Here is a 15,251-nt window from a genome sequence, read left to right as displayed (position 1 = left end):
TTGACTGAGTGATTGACAGCTGATATTTCAGTGCTAGAGCAGTGGGCCAATAAGAAGAGTGCGAAGGTGGGGCAAGCCTTACGAACTTGGCTTTGTTTACTGCAGCAAGTTGACATGACAACTGTTTAAACAATTACTGAGCGCTGCGTTTCGCGTTTCAAGTGCAGAGATGCATTCTGCGTGAATGTCTCCAACATCTGCGCATGTGGTGAACATTTTGCAGTAAAATCTTATCGCGCACAACAATTTTATGCACTCGCACAAATGCTCCCAAATATATTTGAGGTTGCATAGATAAAATTTCGGGCGCATATGCAGCCAAAACGGTCGCAATTTTGAGCCCTGTAGTGAGTTGTACAAAGTTTGCTTTGAATAGTTTGCTTTTCATACATTGTCAATTGGTAGCGTATGGTTTATTAAGGCTTATTCTGATAAACGAGTATTACTTACAGTAAATTTCAGTATTTATTGTAGGTTTATTTAACATTTCTCATATTTAAGTGAAGATTAATCCAGTGTCTAGCACTGTTGCCTCACAGCAAGAATACCAATGGCGTCGGGTCCTCACTGGGCCATCTGGTATTTCTGTTTGAGGTTTGCATGTTCTCCCCGTGTCCGCGTGGGTTTCCACCAGGTTCCGCGGTTTCCTCCCACCGTCCAAATATTCGCTATATTACAGATAAAGTGAGCCTTAATCTTTTGTTTTAACGTCTTACTCTCAGGAAGTTTACCTTAGCCTCAGCAGCGGGGGAGTTTGAGATTAACCTGAGCTCAATTTCCCCTTGCCATGCAAAAGGGGGGAGCCCTGAGCTCGACGATCCCTGAGTTCAGGACTCTCTCCCGGGACAGCATGCCAAAAAAGCTATGTATAAATCATGAGCTACGTGTGAATTCTTGAAGAGTACGAAAATTAAACCAACATGTTATTTACCGTACTCTGAGTTATTGCTCTCTTCCTGAGAGAAAGAAACATATATACCACCATCTCAGGTCAAGATGAAAGATTCAACCATGAAAAATAAGGATTAGTGATACTGTAGGTTTAAACTTTGTAATCAAATCATGTGCTCTGTATTTACTGGTTAATTATAATCCCTACTTGAAATTGAGGTCCCAGCAATCTGACTATTGCTGATTTGCACATTGCGATATCAATGCTGAAACGATATAATGTGGAACCCTAGTCTCTGGTCATTTTTAAGACAATCTGATCTGCTTCACTAGCACTTTATCCTCCAACAACAGCACTCCCTATTGTATTCTTTAACTACCTGTTAGTCCTGCTTCTTTGTTTATTTCAAGATAATAATACAAATTTACACACTGCTAAAATAACTAAGACTTGTCACTGCATCTACATCTTGTTGTTTTCTGTTGATCTTAAGTGCTTCTATTATCTTCATGCTTTGGATAAAATCCTCTGCTAAATGTAAATATATTTAAAGTTCAGTTATAGAAATGGAAATACAAAGAAATCTGGATTTTGATTTGATGTGTTATTCATTGTATTAGCCACAGTCAGTGTTATCAGGAGTGTTAATAAAGTGAAATGCTTTAATGTTTATCAAGAACACACTCTAAGATGAATAATAGTTGTTTTTACCTGCATTTCCTCTGAAAATGAATACAAGCGATGAAAATCACTGAAGATGTCTGCTGTGGATGTGGTATATGTGTCCAGTTTCTAATGTTCTCCATACGCTTGAGTCTGCTAAAAAACAGAACAAAGAGAGAAACTTTGAACAGCTCATTTGTGTCAAACATCAGGAGAATCCCAGCATCAGAAATAAACAGACGGTTAAAACATCTCAGACTGCTGATTAACTGTGAATGACTGTTTTATATTGATTATATAAATATAGATACTTCTGCAAATCTGTTTTTTTTTATTGGCAAAACTGGAACTATTTAAAAAAAATAATATAATGAATGAGTGCACCTCATTAAATGTGTGTGAAGAGAAAACATTAAATAAAATATTAATTAACAGGAAAATTCATGGACGCCATGCATCCAAAATAAGAATTACTTAGATTACTAAAGGGTGTAAATGTATTAGCAATACCATGTTGAATTTAAGTGTCGTGTTTTATTATTATGTAAATATTGTGAGGATACTCTTATGTTAACGGTTTAATAAAACTGTTAATAAAATCTGAAATACAAATGGTCATTATTTAAACCATTTATAATTTTCAAAGGTTGCGCAGAAAATATTCCAGTGCATCCTAACTGTATTACACTATCATTTGATTGTTAAATTTCTGAATGATAGAGATAAAAATGTGGCATGTACAGAGATATTCTAACGGCAGCTATCGAAACTATCGAATAAAGATTTATGAGGAATTGTGTAACATCTTTTAAACATGCTTGAATTCTTACCAGATAATAAGCAGTCACTGGTCACTTTATTAGGTACACCTGTCCAACTGCTCGTTAATGCAAATTTGTAATCAGCCAATCACACGGCAGCAACTCAGTGCATTTAGGCATGTAGACATGGTCAAGACGATCTGCTGAAGTTCAAACTGGGCATCAGAATGGGGAAGAAAGGTGATTTAAGTGACTTTGAACGTGGCATGGTTGTTAGTGCCAGACGAGCTGGTCTGCGTATTTCAAAAACTGCTGATCTACTGGGATTTTCACACACAACCATCTCTAGGGTTTACAGAGAATGAACCGAAAAAGAGAAAATATCCAGTGAGCGGCAGTTCTGTGGGTGCAAATGCCTTGTTGATGCAGAAGTCAGAGGAGAATGGCCAGACTGGTTCGGGCTGATTGAAAGGCATCAGTAACTCAAATAACCACTCGTTACAATCGAGCAATGCAGAAGAGCATCTCTGAACACACAACACTCGACCTGGAGGCGGATGGGCTACAGCAGCAGAAGACCACACCGTGTGCCACTCCTGTCAGGTAAGAACAGGAAATTGAGGCTACAATTCACACAAGCTCACCAAAATTAGACAATAGAAGATTGAAAAATGTTGCCTGCTCTGAAGAGTCTTGATTTCTGTTGCAAAATTTAGATGGTAGGGTCAGAATTTGGCTTCAACAACATGAAAACATGGATCCATCCTTACTTGTATCAACAGTTCAGGCTGGTGTTTGATGGTGTGGGGGATATATTCTTTGCACACTTTGGGCCCATTAGTATCACTTAAACATTGTGTCAACGCCACAGCCTACCTGCATATTATTGCTGACCATGTCCATCCCATTATGACCACAGTATACTCATCTTCTGATGGCTATTTCCTGCAGGATAACATGCCATGTCATAAAGCACGAGTCATGACTTCACTGTACTCAAAGGGCATCCACAATCACTAGATATCAATCCAATAGAGCATCTTTGGGAAGTGGTGGAACGGGAGATTAGCATCATGAAAGTGCAACCAACAAATCTGCAGCAACTGCCTGATGCTATCATGTAAATATGGACCAAAATCTCTGAGGAATACTTCCAGTACCTTGTTGAATCTATGCCTTAAAGAATTACAATAGTTCTGAAGGCAATAGAGGGTCCAAAACGGTATAGGTATACCTAATAAAGTGGCCGGTGAGTGTATATTGTTCATCTGCATTAAAATGTCATAAGTCAGAAATTAAACCATTAACTCTTTTTTTTTTATGTGAACATCTAAGATCATAATAAAATAAATCCATGTCTTTAATCTACATCATGATCCCTGTAATGAATATTCAGAAACAATTCTCAACAAACATGCAATAATCTTCTCTCTACATACTTGTGGTGCTTGGAGGTTTGTTCTTCTTTCTGTCACATCACATTCTCTGTGTATACTTTGCATCCTATTAAACCAAGAACAGCAATGTTTAATATTATTATTATGATTTACAGACACCCAGACATGTGCAGAGATAACAACACTAGATTTCTCAAAATCCAACATGAGAAAGTGATAGTCCAGGACATTGACTGAATACACAAATATAATGTTTACATAATTCAGACACTTCATTAGTTATTTTATATTTAACTAAGTGATATACTATTATTTATAACTTTATTCATATTTTATTGTTATAATACTGTAAAAATACAATTTTTGTCATTCTTTAACAAGTAGATATAAAAAATAAGAGTGTCTATATTTAATTTTGAACATTAATTAACATTATACATGTATTTCTTTTCTTTGTTGTCAAATAACAGAACAAATTCTAATGAACTAGTAATTTATAAAGCCAAACAGGAATCAGTGAGAAACGCCGCCATTTTATTAATCTCAGCATCACATTAACGTTACTCCTGTATTTGCAGGGTAGATGGAGTTTGATTAGGCAGATCTGCGGATTTTAATGGATATACACTATATCTCGTGTTTCATGTGTCTAGCGTTACAAGCGCTTATCGCCAATAACTTACATTTGAAGTGCAGAATAAATGCTAAGATCTTACCTGAAAATGTATTTAAATCGACCCTAATTAAAATCTCAGGTTCACCAAACGCCCTGTTATGATTCATCATACAGGAAATATTTGAGTCAAACAAAGATTTCCTGAAAAATCCGTTTATTTTGCTCCAAAAACACCCGTGAAGGAAACCCACAACCGCTAACTAGAGAAGATTAAAGATACACAGCGCAAAACTGACCAATCACGTATCAGTTGGCTGGGGAACGCTGGAACACATTCGAATTCTTACGAGAGACACCTCTTACATTACTCATTTCGCCATTACTCTTACTTGACAAGTGTTTAGTTGAGTTGTACAAAGTTTGCTTTGAATAATTTGCTACAGAAATTAACCCAAAAATGTTATTTACCGTACTCGGAGTGATCGCTCTCTTCCTGAGAGAAAGAAACATCAAGTCCACCGTCTCAGGTCAAGATGAAAGCTTCGACCGTCAAGAAGGACTGGTCACGGTACCCTCCGTGGCCAACAGTGATGGTAAATAATGTTTTGTGTTATAAGAACATGTTGCTCATTTTGTATACTGGAGTTTTTGTAGGGCTCTACACTTGTTTTACCTAAATGTAAAAATTATTCATAAAAATAATGAATATTAATACAGGCCTAATCGAAAACTGTTAAGCTTTAAACACATGTAGTGTCAAACATACGTCAAACAAACGTGTCTAATATGGTGCCAACATTAATATAAAATAATAGCTCTTGTCTGGTTTCAAGTCCAGATATCTCAAAATTCTTATATCAAGAGTCTTTTTTTCTAGAGAAGCAAAAATATTGTCTGGTTTTCAGAAATAATGAGTCAAAAATTAAGTTTTTTTTTTCATTAAAAAAGCAAAATTATCTGCCAATGGAGAAAGCAAAATAATGCTTTGAAATACATTTGACTTCCCCTCTGGCAGATTATTTAGCTTGTTTTAAGGAAAACTCAGTTCATTTTGACATATTTCTGAAAACAACACTGTATTTTTACTTGTTAAGAAAATGCTTCTTGATTTCATGCTTTGATATTTGGACTAGAAACAAGACAGAAACTGAGTAAAGTATTTCTACTTTGCATAAAGTTTTTCCATTATGCATTTGTAATCCGTAAATACAAAATCCTTTTCTCTGCTTCAAGATGGAAGGGTTTGTTCACCCAAAAATGCAAATTCTGTAATTAATTACTCACCCTCACGTCACTCCAAACCCCTGAGACCTTCTTCCATCTTCTGAACACAAATGAAGATGTTTCTGAAAGCTCTCTCATCCTGCATATACAGCAAGGTTCCTGACTTGCTCAGAGTACATAAAAATACTACACAACTACCTCAAACAGACCAAATGCCTACAGTGGTTCAGTCAGTATATTATCAAGCTACGAGAATACTTTTGTTTAAACAAATTTATCAAACAGTTTATTCTCTTCAGTGTTGGTATATTACATGCGTTCACATTCACAAGCACTTTGCACTGATAAAAGCCCTGGATGCCTGTGCATGGCTCTCTGTTTTTTGGATGTTTTTGGCCTTTGAATGAGTCTGGACCCTTGCTATATGGAGGATGAAGGAGCTCTAAGATTTAACCTAAAACATTATAATTTGTTATGAAAATGAACAGAAATATTGTTTACTGCCATACAAAATCAACAAATAAAATATTAAAACCCTCACTGTGATTTGAGCTCGACACCCCTGTTTAATCACTTGTCTCTGCTTGTAATTTTTTGTCCTAAACCACTAAATCCTTCAGGAATATGTCCTAAAACACAATGCAGTGGTTTTAATGGATAACAAATGCTGATATTTAATGTTTTAATGGTTTTTGTAGTGGAAAACATGAAAACTTTTCTCATAGTTTTTAGTTGTTTTTACCAAGCTTAGGGTTATTTTATTTATTGTTATATGATACAAACTATAACAGCTATAAGTTCATATTGACATGTTTTTATACAAAACAAATCATTAATTGCAAAGTGAATTTGATTATGAAGTGTAATTTCATCATGTGACATTTTAAATTTAATGACCAACAACTAAAAGTAGAACGAAATGACCTTAAAAGTCACTTAATAACTGACAGCATTGTTCATATCAATAATAAACACTGGATAAATATTATTCAAGTAAAACTAAAATCTTTTGTTTCATATTGTTCCTTCCTTCAGGTCGACAAATCGGTGACTGGTGTGAAGAATCATCTTTGCATCTGGAGGAACAGATCAATGTTCAGACTGAGGAACCGTCACTGGAGAAACCTGTTGATGGCCAGAGTGAAGAACCATCACTGGTAGAGCCTGACAGTGTTCACAGTGAAGAACCATCACTGGTAGAGCCTGACAGTGTTCACAGTGAAGAACCATCACTGGTAGAGCCTGACAGTGTTCACGGTGAAGATCCATCACTGGTAGAGCCTGACAGTGTTCACAGTGAAGAATTATCACTGGTAGAGCCTGTCGATGGTCACAGTGAGGACTCGGCCAGCTCCTCCAGCAGTGATGATGTTTCTCCAAACCTTTTCTACGCTGAGTCCAGCAGTAGTGATGACTACCCCCAAGAGATTTACTCAGCCGGATTCAACTGTAGTAGTGAGCTCACAGCCAGCTCCTACAGCAGCTTCTTCTCTGCCGAGTCCGGCTGTGGTGATGACGCCTCTACAGATTTTCTGTCTGCTAAGTCCGGCTGTGGTGATGATGCCTCTACAGTTTTTCTGTCCGCTGAGTCCGGCTGTGGTGATGACCCCTCTACAGATTTTCTGTCTGCTGAGTCTGGCTGTGGTGATGACCCCCCTCCAAATGTGGTCTCTGCTAAGCCCGGCTGTAGTCATGATGACCCTCCAAATGTGGTCTCGGCTAAGCCCGGCTGTAGTCATGATGACCCTCCAAATGTGGTCTCGGCTAAGCCCGGCTGTAGTTATAACCCCTCTCTAAATGTGGTCTCTGCTAAGCTCGGCTTTAAAGATGTTGGTAAAGGTGCAACTTGTCAGACAAAGGGCGCTGTTCCACATCAGCCAAAAAAGCAGAAGGATAAAGACAAACACGTCATTAGTAAGTTTACTATCATGACACCCTACTCACCCAACACACAAGCTTATTTTAATAGTGTTTTTATGATTTTTATGCTTTATACTGGCTTTAATACACATTTTGTTCAGGGATAGCTGATAACTGAGATGGAAATGTATACATAAATCATGAAAATCATAATCATATGTATAGGAAAGACAAAATTAAAAAGGTTTTAGATGACAGGGTTAATTCCACTGTGGTGACCCCTGATGGAGCAGGTAGTTTTAGATGAAGGTAGCACTGTCACTAATTCCTAAATTTTATTAACTTCTCTTCTTTCTCTTTTCACAGAGATCAACTCAAAGTCTTATGAAATCGGTGCTGAGCTGGGCAAAGGAAGCTTTGGAACCGTTTTCGCAGCGACCCGTTTACAAGATGGCTTTAAAGTGGCAGTAAAAATTGCAGATTTCAGCGTTAAGCGATACATCCGTGTTGTAAGTAGTCTGTGCTCTTTGCTCTGATTAACTGTTTCTATTTTAAACATGTCATATTAAAGGTGCTGTATGTAAGTTTTTGACTCTTTTAGAGCACAAAAATACCATAATATGTTTGCAGATATTTTAGAAACATGCTAAGTGTCAGTTCTTCTTTTTTGAAAATGTGTCTGTCTTTGTTTTGCTCTCTATTATCTGCCCACTGGTTTTTATGTTAGACATCACCAACAGTTTTAACAGGAAAAAACTTTTCCATCAAATGATCTTAACAACTGTTTTTCTTCTAGGATGATTTTGACCAGCCACTTCCAGCGGAGATCGCTCTGCACTTTCTTGCCACTAAAGGCCCCGAGGTTAAAGAACTCGTTCAGCTTCTGGACTGGAAGGTGGAAGCTGATCGCTACTTTATGGTCCTAGAGCTGCCCACACCCTGTGTGAGCGTACGTGAATTTTTAAGAGAACACGAAGACAGAATCCAAGAGGAGGTAATACGGAAAATCATGTACCAGGCAACAATTGCAGCTGACACCTGCTGCAAACGTGGAGTGCTTCACCGCGATATCAAGCCTGGCAACTTGCTGATTAACCCACAGACCTATGAAGTCAAACTGATTGACTTTGGTTGTGGTGAACTCCTTACTGACAGCTTTTACAGAAAATATCGAGGTATGTAAATCCTTCAAAGCTCTACGGAGCTCTTATGATGGGTCAAGGGTCATTCACATGGGACTCTTGAAACATTCACTGTTGTTTATCTATACCAGGGGTGCCACAGCTCAGTCCTAGAGGGCCGGTGGCCTACAGAGTTTAGCTCCAACTTGCTTCAACACACCTGACAGAAAATGACTAGTGTACTTAGTAAGAGCTTGATTAGCTTGTTCAGGTGTGTCTAAGTGGGGCTGGAGCTAAACTGCAGGACACAGATCCTCCAGGACTGGGTTTAGTCACCCCTGGTCTATACTGTTGTTTACATTTTCAGAGGGAAATTTAGATGTTGTGCTAATGGAAACAAAATCTCTTTCTTTCAGGCACAATGAAGTTCAGCCCTCCCGAGTTTAAAAGGAATGGCTATTACAACGGAGAGCCAGCAACAGTGTGGTCACTCGGGATTCTTCAGTTTTTGTTAATGTTAAAAATTTATCCAGGCAAGCATGACATCCGCAGGATGAAAAACAAAGATTTTTACCAATATGGAAGGTCAAAAGGTGAGATCTCCACTTCAGCTAAAGATGGTTATGTAGGACATTTTGAACGTCAATATAAAAAGCATGTATAACTTTAAGTTAATAATAAAATGTACTTCTTCCTTTTTTTTCTACACAGAATGCTGTGATTTCATCAGCTGTTGTCTGCAGCCTCTGCCCTCTTCCAGGCATAAGTTGAATGCACTCCTTGACCATGCCTGGTTTAAGGTAATGAAAAGACTTTAAGGATTTTGTCATCAGTCAAATGAATCTGTCATGAGCTGAGTTTCCATTATAATGTGAAGCACATCTTTTCAAAGTTCACTAAATATATATTTTGTAATTAAAAACTTATTTAAACTTGTTTCTCATGTGATACTTGAAAAGGTGCATCAACACAGGCTGATGGAAACCCAGCTAGTGTCAGACCACAGTCTTGTGTTCTTAAACTTCTTTTTTTAAATTGACTTTATTGCTTTTCTTTTAATTATATGTTGTTTTTTTAATTCATTAATGCTGTAAACCTGATCACTGTTTTCGTTTCAGGAGGAGAACAAGAAAGAGGAGGAGAAATGAGGAGAAATGTCCTCACTTAATGGGTGGATCTAGCCATTCCAACCACACCACCATAGTCCTATAGCTAAACAGAAATTGATCCATAGAAAGCTGAACATAATTTGGTTCTGCAGGTTTATAGCTTATTTTAACATTTACACTGGCTCTAATTAAATTCCATGTAAAGGAAAACAAAAAAAAAAGAAAAAGATAAAGCAAAAAAAAAAAAAAGTTTAGACCTTCATATAGTGTACATAGCCCTTCACCACTTTTATATCAGCTTTTGCTTTTACTCTTGCACTTCCACGTGCTAAAATAAAAAGTCTAACAAAATAATTAATAAAAATAAATATCTCAGTCGTTCCCAGTCCAGGTCCACATATTTTGGGTGTCTCTCTCTAAAAAATGTAATTTGAGCCAGAGGAGAGAGACTCCTGACCAATGACTACTGGGATCAACTGATATATATACAGGGTTTCCAATGAACATTATCACTCACCAGCCAATTTGTCCACAAAACTGGAAAGAAAATTAATAAAATAAAACAATAAAAAAGTACAAAAAAAAAAAAAAAAAAAAAAAACATCATTAATAAATAAAACAATAAAAAGTAAAAAATAATAAAATAAAAAAAACATAATTAATAAATAAAACAATAAAAAGTAAAAAAAAAATTAAAATAAAAAACATCATTAATAAAAAAAATTAAAAAGTAAAAAATAATAATAAAATAAAAAACATAATTAATAAATAAAACTATAAAAAGTAAAAAATAATTAAATAAAAAACACCATTAATAAATAAAACAATTAAAAAAGTACAAAATAATAAACAAACATTTTAATTCACAGTTTCTTCTCCTCAGTGTGATTATAGGGCACGCGTTCACAAGCACTGTGCAGTGACATATACCCCACGGATGCCTGTGCGACTTCCTCTCTGACTTCCTCTCTTAAAACCTTCACAGGCGCATCCAAGGTTATATGTCAGAGGCGCAACACGTGAACGCGTGCCCTATACTGACACTGAGGGAAGAAACTGTTGAATAAAGTTATTTCTGTTTTATGTGTCGTTTCCAGTCCAGGTCCAAATATTTTGAGTGTCTCTCTCTAAGAAATGTAATTTGAGCCAGAGGAGAGAGACTCCTGATAAAATATAAAACATCATTAATAAATAAAAAAGTGAAAATAATAAAATAAAAAACATCATTAATAAATAAAACAATAAAAAACTGCCTGTATTGAAATATAAATCTATAACTGGCTATGTTATTGACTAATCAGAGATTATTCTAGAAATAAAAAAGATATTAAATAAAACATGTAAAAAAGTAAGTTAAATTATTTATTACATCTATTATTTTTTATGCCTTCACATAAAACAAACATTTTTATTCACAGTTTCTTCTCCTCAGTGTGATTATAGGGCACGCGTTCACAAGCCCTGTGCAGTGACATATACCTCACGGATGCCTGTGCGACTTCCTCTCTGACTTCCTCTCTTAAAAACTTAACAGGCACATCCAAGGTTATATGTCAGAGGCGCAACATGTGAACGCGTGCCCTATACTGACACTGAGGGAAGAAACTGTTGAATAAAGTTATGTTTGTTTTATGTGCACATAAAAGTATCCTCATAGTCAGGAATCTTGCTGTCTATGAGAGATTAAGGAGCTCTCAGATTTAACTAAAATATCTTCATTATTTTCATTCAGATATCTTCATTTGTGTTCTGAAGATGAATAAAGTTACTACCTTTACTATTTGCTTTAATATTGTCCTCATATACAACCTTCTCTAGTCTAATGTTTCGCTAATGTGGTATATGATTTATGGTTGGAGGACATCATTTATTGACTAGTGATTTAGTGTGTAGTTGTAGTTCATGGTGAGTGATAATCCAAACCCTGTATATATAGGTGGCGATGTCCGTTCCTCCACGTGGTGCCACTGGAAACTGCCCATCTTAAAGGTGGTGCTGAGCTGAACACGGACAAAAACTGACATTAGTTTGGGGCGACAAGCCTCACAACTGATGACAATGATGAATTTTGTACTAAAGTTTGAAATAAAGTCACATTTGTCCAAAATAAGTGCTTCTTCTATTTTTTAAAGGCTGATTACTGCTGATTACTGTGTGTTTCAAATGAGATCATCCAGGAACAAGAAATGACAACGTTTGTAGATTTAACAAAGATTAGCTGGATTTAACGCTACTGAGCTGAATGTGTTTGATGTACAAGCATACATGTGATGGAATTTTTAGCATTTAAGAACAAATGCACTGTAAAAATGCTTTCCTTCCAGCCGCAACACAGCACCATGCTGGGAAACACCCATACACTCTCATTCACACACTCATTCAATACGGCCAATTTAGTTAATTCAGTTCACTTATACTGCATGTGTCTGGACTGTGGGGGAAACTGGAGCACCTGGAGGAAACCCACACAAACACAGGGAGAACATGCAAACTCCACACAGAAATGCTAACTGGTCCAGCCAGGACTCGAACCAGCAACCTGCTTGCTGTGAGGTGAAAGTGCTAACCACTGAGCCCTGATCTGTTTCAGCAGCACTTAATTTTCCAACAACAGCACTCCCTAATGTATTCTTTAACCATCTGTTTGTCCTGCTTCTTTACTTATTTCAAGATAATAAAAATTCACACACAGCTAAAATAACTAAGACTTGTCACTGCATCTACATCTTGTTGTTTTCTGGTGATCTGAAGTGCTTTAATAATCTTCATGCTTTGGATATAAGCGTCTGCTAAATGTAAATCTATTTTAAAGTAGGAAATACAAAGAAATCTGGTTTTTGATTTGATGTGTTACTCATTTTATTAGCCACAGTCAGTGTTAACAGGAGTGTTAATAAAGTGAAATGCTTTAATGTTTATCAAGAACACACTCTAAGATGAATAACAGTTGTTTTTTTTTACCTGCATTTCCTCTGAAAATAAATACAAGCGATGAAAATCACTGAAGATGTCCGCTGTGGATGTGGTATATGTGTCCAGTTTCTAATGTTCTCCATACGCTTGAGTCTGCTAAACAACAGAACAAAGAGAGAAACTTTAAACAGCTCATTTGTGTCAAACATCAGGAGAATCCCAGCATCAGAAATAAACAGACGGTTAAAACATCTCAGACTGCTGATTAACTGTGAATGACTGTTTTATATTGATTATATAAATATAGATACTTCTGCAAATCTGTTTTATTGGCAAAACTGGAAGTATTTTAATAAAATAATATAATGAATGAGTGCACCTCACTGAATGTGTGAAGAGAAAACATTAAATAAAATTTTAATTAACAGGAAAATTCATGGACGCCATGAATCCAAAATAACCGATTTAGATTAGATTACGAGAGGGTGTAATTGTATTTGCGTTGAATTTGAGTGTAGTGTTTTATTATCCTCTCTATGTTGTGAACAATCGCTTACGTTAGCAGTTTAACAAAAGTTAATAACATTTCTGAAATACACATGCTCATTATTTAATTAAAAATATTTAGAAATTTTAAGGGTGATACTCATTTTTAGAGCCAATTTATTTATTTTTTTGTGAACACCTTGAAAAATATTAAAATAAAATCAATGCATATCATGAACCCTTTAATGCATATCAAGATATCTGCAGTGAATATTCAGAAACATCCGTCAACAAACATGAAAGAATCCGCTCGCTACTTACTTGTAATTGTAGGTTTGTTCTTCTCTCGGTTGCATCACATTCTCCATGTATATTTCCTCTGCATCCTATTAAACCAAGAACAGCCATGTTTAATATTAAATAAAATAACTTACTCAGACATGTGTAGAGATAGACCCTGAGGTCATACTACTACTAGATAAGTGCATTTTTTGTCCAGTTTAAATTCTCATTTTAAAAAGTGAAAAGTGCATTTCTAAGAGCATTTTTAGGCTTTTCTGAAAATCCGACAGAGACAGTGACATAATAAAAGATGTCTATTTATTCACATTTTACACCATACATTAGGAGTCTTCTCCAGCACACTGACTGAAACCACTAAAATACTGTTTACATGATTCAAACACTTTCAAGCTGATGTCTTCGTTGTTAATTAACAGAACAAACTCTAATGAACAAGCGATTAATAAAGCCAAACAGGAAGTGAAGTCTAAACTGAAATAATGTATAATGGAACAGTACAAATATATACAGATGCATCAAAAAAACCAACCAGTAAAACTGGGGCGGCAGTATACATTCCCAAATATAGCGTTAAATACAAAAACGAACCTCAAATCACCTCACCATTTACTCTGCTGAAATGATGGCTATTCTAATACCACTACAATAGGTAGAGGAAGTCAAGCCATACAAGCCAGTGATATGCTCAGACTCAATGGGCCCAATTTTAACGATCTAAGCGCAAAGCCCAAAGCGCAAACGCATTTAGGGCATGTCTGAATCCACTTTTGCTATTTTAAGGATGGGAAAACACGGGGCGTAACTTCCATTAAACCAATCAGAGTCTCATTATCCATTCCCTTTAAGAGCAAGTTGTGCGCATGGCAGATTAGTTATTTAGCCTACATGGCGGGTTGCGGGAAGTCTGAACGCTTCAGTGGCGAAGAAACAGATCTTGTGCGTGAGGTTAAAGCGCACGAGCAGATCATCCATGGAACAACTCTGAATCCACCAAAGCTCCCTGAGGTGAAAAGGGCATGGGAGGAGATATCGGCGACTGTGTCCCCGTCTTCAGGCATCACAAGAATGGCTGTACGATGTCGCAAAAGGTACAATGATGTCAGAAGATGGGGAAAAACAAAGCTCGCCGCCAACAAAAAACAGCAGGTGACCATGGGAGGAGGACCACCTACAGCCACTTTAGACCTTACGCCAGCAGAGGACATCGCTGCCTCGACTCTCAGTGCTGAAAGCATTGAGGGGTTTGGTGGTTTAGAGGTGGGCGTCAACGGTAATGCATTTTTTATTAAAAAAATATAATTAAAAGTAAAAAGAATTTGTACAAAACTTTCAATGTTCTTATGCGGCTGGGCCCAGGAGGCGGGAGCAGGAGGTAGTTCTGGAGGGAGAAGAGACCGTGGTACCACCAAGGTTGAGAGGAGAGGCAAGACCCAGAGCTCGATGCAGAAACGTTGACCAGGAGGACAACCCATTCCTGGCACTCCAGCAGGCCGGCTTCAATTTGCTGGAACGGCAATTGGGTAGGCACCACCAGAGCTTGCGGCGCTTGAACACCCGATTAAGCCGCTTGGAGATGTTGCTGCTGCCGCTCGGACGCATCGCCGATAGTGTGGGGAGTCTAGCTGAAGCTGTTCAGCGTATAATACCTTCTGCAACTCCACCTTCATCCTCCAGACCTTTTCTCTCCACCAGATCGGCCACACAGGGTTCTGCTGTTCCTGGACCCTCCCGTTGCCCGTCACACCTTGGAGCTTCGCGACTGTGAACACGAGGAGGAAGAAGGCCAAACATTTAAGTTTAGAATGTAAAGAACCACACACACACACACAAGTGGCATCACGGCAATCTAAATAAAAATAACTAAAATTATATTTATAAATTTTTTTTTAGTCCTTGGGTCTACTAA

At 37.1% G+C, this 15,251-nt stretch overlaps 4 protein-coding genes across 9 annotated transcripts in view; 1 reads left to right on the top strand and 3 right to left on the bottom strand.

The window, feature by feature from the left end:
- The window catches only part of LOC147839450 (uncharacterized), a 77,040-nt gene extending 72,431 nt beyond the window's left edge, over window positions 1-4,609 (bottom strand). The window contains exons 1-3 of the mRNA XM_087298957.1: window positions 4,430-4,609; window positions 3,756-3,819; window positions 1,604-1,711 (exon numbers count right to left, since the gene is read on the bottom strand). The gene's annotated coding sequence lies outside the window, so the exon portion shown is untranslated. The remainder of the gene's footprint in view (window positions 1-1,603; window positions 1,712-3,755; window positions 3,820-4,429) is intronic.
- efr3bb (EFR3 homolog Bb (S. cerevisiae)) overlaps window positions 1-15,251 on the bottom strand; it is a 1,037,141-nt gene that overhangs the window by 388,923 nt on the left and 632,967 nt on the right. The window lies entirely within an intron of this gene.
- pimr134 (Pim proto-oncogene, serine/threonine kinase, related 134) lies at window positions 4,598-9,870 on the top strand. Of its 2 annotated transcripts, XM_087298829.1 has the most exons (7): window positions 4,598-4,922; window positions 6,589-7,467; window positions 7,780-7,922; window positions 8,210-8,588; window positions 8,951-9,127; window positions 9,246-9,334; window positions 9,653-9,870. In XM_087298829.1, exons 1-7 carry the CDS (start codon window positions 4,787-4,789, stop codon window positions 9,680-9,682), a joined length of 1,833 nt encoding a protein of 610 aa, XP_087154955.1. In that variant the 5' UTR covers window positions 4,598-4,786; the 3' UTR covers window positions 9,683-9,870. The 2 variants fall into 2 exon arrangements, with proteins under 2 accessions (XP_087154955.1, XP_087154956.1); XM_087298830.1 differs by lacking the exon at window positions 9,653-9,870 and having other exon boundaries at window positions 9,246-9,352.
- Window positions 6,222-15,251, bottom strand: part of LOC147839449 (uncharacterized) — a 39,556-nt gene continuing 30,526 nt past the window's right edge. For 2 of the 5 annotated variants that reach the window (XM_087299001.1, XM_087299002.1), the window contains 4 exons: window positions 13,364-13,428; window positions 12,605-12,709; window positions 11,567-11,643; window positions 6,222-7,416 (listed from right to left, as the gene is read on the bottom strand). Coding sequence is in view for 2 of the 5 variants with exons in the window: in XM_087299003.1 (XP_087155129.1) it covers window positions 12,686-12,712; window positions 13,364-13,428; window positions 14,992-15,104 (205 nt within the window). In the remaining 3 variants the exon portion in view is untranslated. Of the gene's footprint in view, window positions 7,417-11,566; window positions 11,644-12,604; window positions 12,713-13,363; window positions 13,429-14,991; window positions 15,105-15,251 lie in introns of those variants that run through there. The other 3 variants (XM_087299003.1, XM_087299000.1, XM_087299004.1) reach the window with 3 other exon arrangements.

The sequence above is a fragment of the Danio rerio genome, chromosome 20 (genome assembly GCF_052040795.2).
Source record: "Danio rerio strain M-AB ecotype USA chromosome 20, GRCz13ab, whole genome shotgun sequence".
Lineage (NCBI taxonomy): Eukaryota > Metazoa > Chordata > Actinopteri > Cypriniformes > Danionidae > Danio > Danio rerio.
The sequence above is the reverse complement of the archived record's forward strand: the minus strand, read 5'-3'. Positions and strand labels throughout refer to the sequence as shown.